At 45.7% G+C, this 6,000-nt stretch overlaps 1 protein-coding gene across 1 annotated transcript; it reads left to right on the forward strand.

Annotated features, from left to right (window-relative positions):
- The first annotated feature begins 4,777 nt into the window (after nt 1-4,777).
- LOC137324309 (putative nuclease HARBI1) lies at nt 4,778-5,560 on the forward strand. Its single transcript, XM_067988452.1, has one exon. It carries the CDS (start codon nt 4,778-4,780, stop codon nt 5,558-5,560), a length of 783 nt encoding a protein of 260 aa, XP_067844553.1.
- Nucleotides 5,561-6,000: the final 440 nt, after the last annotated feature.

A 6,000-nucleotide genomic window follows, 5' to 3' on the forward strand; every position in this document is an offset into this window, starting at 1 on the left:
TTGAGGTGTACAAAATTATGAGGGGCCTAGATAGAGTGGATAGGAAGGACCTATTTCCCTTAGCAGTGGGGTCAATAACCAGGGGGCATAGATTTAAAGTGATTGGTAGAAGGTTTGGAGCGGAAATGAGGAAAAATGTTTTCACCCAGAGGGTGGTGGGGGTCTGGAACTCACTGCCTGAGAGGGTGGTAGAGGCAGAAACCCTCATCGCATTTAAAAAATACCTGGATGTGCACCTGAAGAGCTGTGACCTGCAGGGCTACGGACCAAATGCGGGAAAGTGGGATTCGGCTGGGTGGCTCGTTTCTCAGCCAGCACGAACACAATGGGCTGAATGGCTTTCTTCTGTGCCGTAAATTTTCTATCATTCTATTGGAATTAAAAATTGGTAGGCAAAACCGTAATTGAATAATGGGAGGTCTTCAAGGGGGAGTTGGTTCAGGTACAGAGTAGGCACATTCCTACGAGGGGGAAAGGAAGGGTATCCAAAGCTAGAGCTCCCTGGATGATTAAAAATATAGACATTAAAATGAAACAGAAAAAGGAGGCTTATGACGAATGTAAGGTTCATAATACAGTAGCGAACTAGGCTGAATACAGAAAGTACAGAGGACATCTAAAAAAAAAGGAACAAGAGAGGCAAAGAGAGAGTGTGGAAATAGATTAGTGGATAAAATAAAAGTGAACCCAAAAGTCTTTTATCAACATATAAATAGTAAAAGGGTAGTCAAAGGAAGGGTGGGACCGATTAGGGTCAAAAAAGGAGATCTTCTTCTGGAGGCAGAGGGCATGGCTGAGGTACTAAATGAATACTTTGCAAGAGAAGAGGATGCTGCCATTGTAGCAGTAAAGGAGGAGGTAGTAGCGATATTGGATAGGATAAAAATAGATGAAGAGGAGGTACTTTAAAGATTGGCAGTACTCAAAGTAGAAAAGTCACCTGGTCCAGATGGGATGCATCACAGATTACTGATGAAAGGGTGGAAATTGCCCTGGCCACAATCTTTCAATCCTCCTTAGATATGGGGACGGTGCCGGAGGAATGGAGGATTGCAAATGTCATACCCCTGTTCAAGAAAGGAGAGAGGGATAAACCTGATAATTACAGGCCAGTCAGCCCAATGCCGGTTGTGGGAAAACTTTTAGAGACAATAATCCGGGACAAAATTAATGGGCACTTGGAAAAGTATGGGCTAATAAATGAAAGTCAGCATGGATTTTGTTAAAGGCATATCGTGTTTGACAAACTTGATTGAATTCTTTGATGAAGTAATGGAGAGGGTTGATGAGGGTAGTACAGTTGATGTTGTGTCTCTGGACTTTCAAAAAGCATTTGATAGAGTACCACATAATAGACTTGTTATCAAAATTAAACCCTATGGGATTAAAGAGACATGGCAGCGTGGCTACAAAATTGGTTAAGGGACAGAAAACAGGGAGTAGTAGACAGAAATGGTTGTTTTTCAGACTGGAGGGAAATATACAGTAGTGTTCCCCAGGGGTCAGTATTAGGACCACTGCTCTTTTTGATATATATTAATGATCTGGACTTGGGTATAGAGGGTATAATTCCAAAGTTTGCAGATGACATGAAACTCGGAAATGTAGTAAACAATGTGGAGAATAGTAGCAGACGTCAGGAAGACATAGACGGACTGGTGAAATGGGCAAACACATGGCAGATGAAATTTAATGCAAAGAAGTGTGAAGTGGTACACTTTGAAAGGAAGAATGAGGAGAGGCAATATAAACTAAATGGTACAATTTTAAAGGAGTTGCAGGAACAGAGAGACCCGGGGGTGCACATACACAAATCTTTGAAGGTGACAAGACAAGTTGAGAAGGCTGTTAAAAAAGCATGGGATCCTGGGCTTTATTAATAGAGACATAGAGTACAAAAGCAAGGAAGTTATGCTAAACCCTTATAAACACTGGTTAGGCCTCAACTGGAGTATTGTGTTCAATTCTGGGCACCACACTTTAGGAAGGATGTCAAGGCCTTAGAGAGGGGGCAGAAGGGATTCACTGGAATGGTAACAGGGATGAGGGACTTCAATTATGTGGAGAGACTGGAGAAACTGGGGTTGTTCTCCTTCGAACAGAGAAGGATAATGGGAGGTTTGATAGAGGTGTTCAAAATCATGAACAGTTTTGACGGAGTAAATAAGGAGAAACTGTTTCCAGTGGCAGAAGGGTCGATAACCAGAGGACACAGATTTAAGATGATTGGCAAAGGAGCCAAAGGCGACATGAGGAAACATTTTTTTACGCAGCGAGTTGTAATGATCTGGAATGCACTGCCTGAAAGGGTGGTGGAAGCAGATTCAATAGTAACTTTCAAAAGGGAATTGGATAAATACTTGAAGGGAAAAAAATTACAGGGCTATGGGGAAAGAGCATGGGAATGGGACTAATTGGATAGCTCTTTCAAAGAGCCGGCACAGGCACGATGGGCCGAATGGCCTCCTCCTGTGATGTACCTACTATGATACAATGTAAAAAATCAAGGCTAAAATTAGTTAAGACATTAGAGGCTAGAAATTGGGCCATGTAGCGCCCATTGTTTAGGCGCTGCGTGGCCTCTCGAATGTCCAAGATGGTGTCTGCGATGTGCGCGCACGTCCGCCAGACGCCATCTTGGTAATGGGCTTAGCGCATGCGCAGATAACGAACGCTGGCAACGTGTAAAGTAAGGAGAATATGCGTTCAATCAGTGTGCAATGCTGATTTAAAATGATAGACACCATTTTGGCTCTTAACGCTCCACTCAACACACTATCTTAATCACAACCAGCTAAACATGTCATAGAGTGCCTGAAGGACCCCCCCCCCCACCAGTGCTATTTAAAGGGACGATGCAGGATTTACAGGTTAGTTGATAGATTATTGATTTTAGCTGCTGATGCATTTGTACCTGTTTTTGGAGGTTTCCTATCCTTGAATACTAGAACGAGGGGACATAACCTAATATTTAGAGCCAGGACTTGCAGGAGTGAAGTTAGGAAACGCTTCTTCACGCAAACGGTGGTTGAAGTTTGGAACGCTGTTCTGCAAACGGCAGTTGATGCGAGCTCAATTGTGAATTTTAAATCTGAGATGGATAGATTTTTGTTAACTAAGGGTATTAAGGGATATGGGGCTAAGGTGGGTATATGGAGTTATGTCACAGATCAACCATGATCTCACTGAATGGCAGAACAGGCTCGAGGGGCTAAATGAAACTGCCACTTGCTGCTGCCTGTTATGCGCCACCGTCTCCTGCAAGAAAGCGAGAAGTGTGTCGGTGAGTGTCCTGCAGGATGTCTGGGTGATGCGCCTGTTATTGTTGAATAGCTTCCAGTGTGTGTGGCCTGTGAGTTGTGGGTATGCGGCTTGCAATAGTGGTAATGTGTGAGGGTGAATGGAAGCGACTGATTGGAAGAGTGGAGTACTGATTGAAAGAGTTTGTTGGTATGTGGGTGATGGGGGGTGTTTAGTGCGTGGAGCAGTGGATGCAGCTGGTAGGAGATGCAGTTGGTAGGAGATGCCACTTGACAGTTGGCCTCACTCATCTTGACCACGCATTGAGATTTTTCCTGCACTACATCCATGTTCGTGGTGCTACGCGCCTGGCATTGACTTCGTCCCCGACTGCCTGCCCTACTCTTCAGCATATGTCTGGAGGGCCTTTTGTCCCCACTGCAGATATCGGATGCCCCTTCTTCTGTCCACCCCTTGCACCAAGGTCTCTAGTTCATCAGCAGAGAACCTTGGCGCATGCACTCTCATGAGCCTGGTACAAACTCAGATCGTCAGCTTGATGAGGTCTGGCATGCAGATTGGAGGATGTGGGATTTAGTAGTGCGCAACCTTTATTCAATGTTTTAACATAACTCATCAGTTTGTAAACGTAGGGATAGGACCTGCATCTGTGTTTTACGTGTGTGATGTCTGATCGCCGTTCAGACTCTGTGCAGACCCGTAGCTTATTTTTTCCATGTCTCGTGCTACCTGTGACGGAACCACCGGCTGTGGATTAATTGCGGACTGCGATGCCCGTGCCCAGTACCGGGGGTTTATTTAATTTAAACCCCTAGATATGTTCTGTTGAATAAAAAAGACGGTCCGGGCAGGAATGGGGCGGTGGGGGGGGCATTAAAATCGATTGATCTGACTTACTGCCCCGTACCTGCTGTAATCTTGCTGGCTGCCAACTGCTGACTTAATTTAGGTGGCTGAGGTGCCCATCAGAAGCAGACAGGTGCCTCAGGAATGCATGTAAATCACTGTCCTATGATGTAATTAGGACATCAACACGATTTTAACTGGGCAGGACAGAAGCCCTACCCAGAGACCAACCCACTGATCCCTAAATCAAAATCTTATGAGAATTGGTATCAGGCACTGACTGACTGGAAGCAATATTTAAAGGGGAACTCAGCTCCAGACACCGAGATCATATGGATCTGTGTGCTATTGTGCTGACTGGATTTCCAATGGATTTTTGAGCTTGGAGATTGTTTGTTTTTGTCTTTTTTGCCTCACTCACCCTGATTAAGCTCACAGTGCTCTTTTTGCTTCATTGCTTTGGATGGAGGAAGAGGAGGAGCAGCAGCCTCAACGGCCAGGATAACAGCTGCAGCGGGCGTGTTAGAAGACGGCAGGCGAGGAGGGCTGCTCGTAGAAGGGCTTCCCAGCCTATAGGGTCAATAAGCCGAGTCACTTTCCTTGATATGACTGAGGGGCACTGCAGTAGAAGGCAGTTGCTAATCTATGCAACTACCTGCAACAGGATCTGATGCCTGCTGGCCCAAGTGGCCATGTTTTGCTAGTGGCTGTCAAAGTCACCGCCAGCCTTAACCTTTTTGCCTCAGGCTCGTTCCAGGCTGTTAAAGGGGACAACATCTGCATCTCCCAGTCGGCAGTGTACAGCTGCAACAAGCAGCTCACCGATACACTATATGTGCCAGAGCCAGCATTTTCATTGGGCGCCAGCACTGAAAATGAGAGAGTTCTGGAATTTGCAGCAATGGTTGGCTTCCTTTGTGTCCATGGTGTTGTAGACTACACTCATGTAACCGTCAAGGCACCAGAAGATGAATTAGCAGCGTTTATCAACAGGAAGGGCTATCACACAATTAATGCCCAGCTGATGTGTGATCATTGCAGAAGGATCATGCAAGTCTCTGCCACTTTTGCAGGTCGCTGTCACAATGCCTTCATCGTGCAACCCTCAACGTTCCCCCCATTATTCCATCCTTCCAGGAACGTAAACGAATGGCTGCTGCCATGGCTAATGACACGCCTCCACAACTCCACCACACCTGAACCGCTCAGGTATAATCAATGCCTTGGCACCACCAGCACTATCCTTGAGCACACTGCTGCACTACTGATACAAAGATTCAGGTGCATGGATGGGTCTGGGGGCTCCCTACAATATGCCCCACACAAAGCCTGTCGCATCATTGTAATGTGCTGTATGTTGCAATATATAGAGAGGATTGGATGGGCAGAGCAACAGGAAGAGTCATCATCTGATGCAGAAGAATTGGATGAAGGCGCAGAAGAAGGAGGGTGAGCATAGCATATTTCAGCCTGATAGGCCAGAGATCAGTTGATGGACCAGTACTTCCGGTGACCTGCTCACTTCCCTTCTCTGAAAAGTGACACAAAGCCCCTCTGCATTTACAGTCTTTGTTACCCCCTTTACCACTCCCTTAAACCTGCAATAAAGAACATTGAAGCCATTCAGCAACTTTTAAATGAATGACATATTGACAATGCAGACTTAGAAGCTGCTGTGAAAAGAAGTTCAAGAATCATAGAAAGTTACGGCAAAGAAGGAGGCCATTCAGCCCATCGTGTCTGTGCCGGCTGAAAAAGAGCTATCCAGCTTAATCCCACTTTCCAGCACTTGGCTGTAGCCCCTGTAGGTTACGGCACTTCAAGTGCACATCCAACTACTTTTTAAATGAGTTGAGGGTTTCTGCCTCGACCACTCTTTCAGGCAGTAAGTTC

The sequence above is a fragment of the Heptranchias perlo genome, chromosome 8 (genome assembly GCF_035084215.1).
Source record: "Heptranchias perlo isolate sHepPer1 chromosome 8, sHepPer1.hap1, whole genome shotgun sequence".
Lineage (NCBI taxonomy): Eukaryota > Metazoa > Chordata > Chondrichthyes > Hexanchiformes > Hexanchidae > Heptranchias > Heptranchias perlo.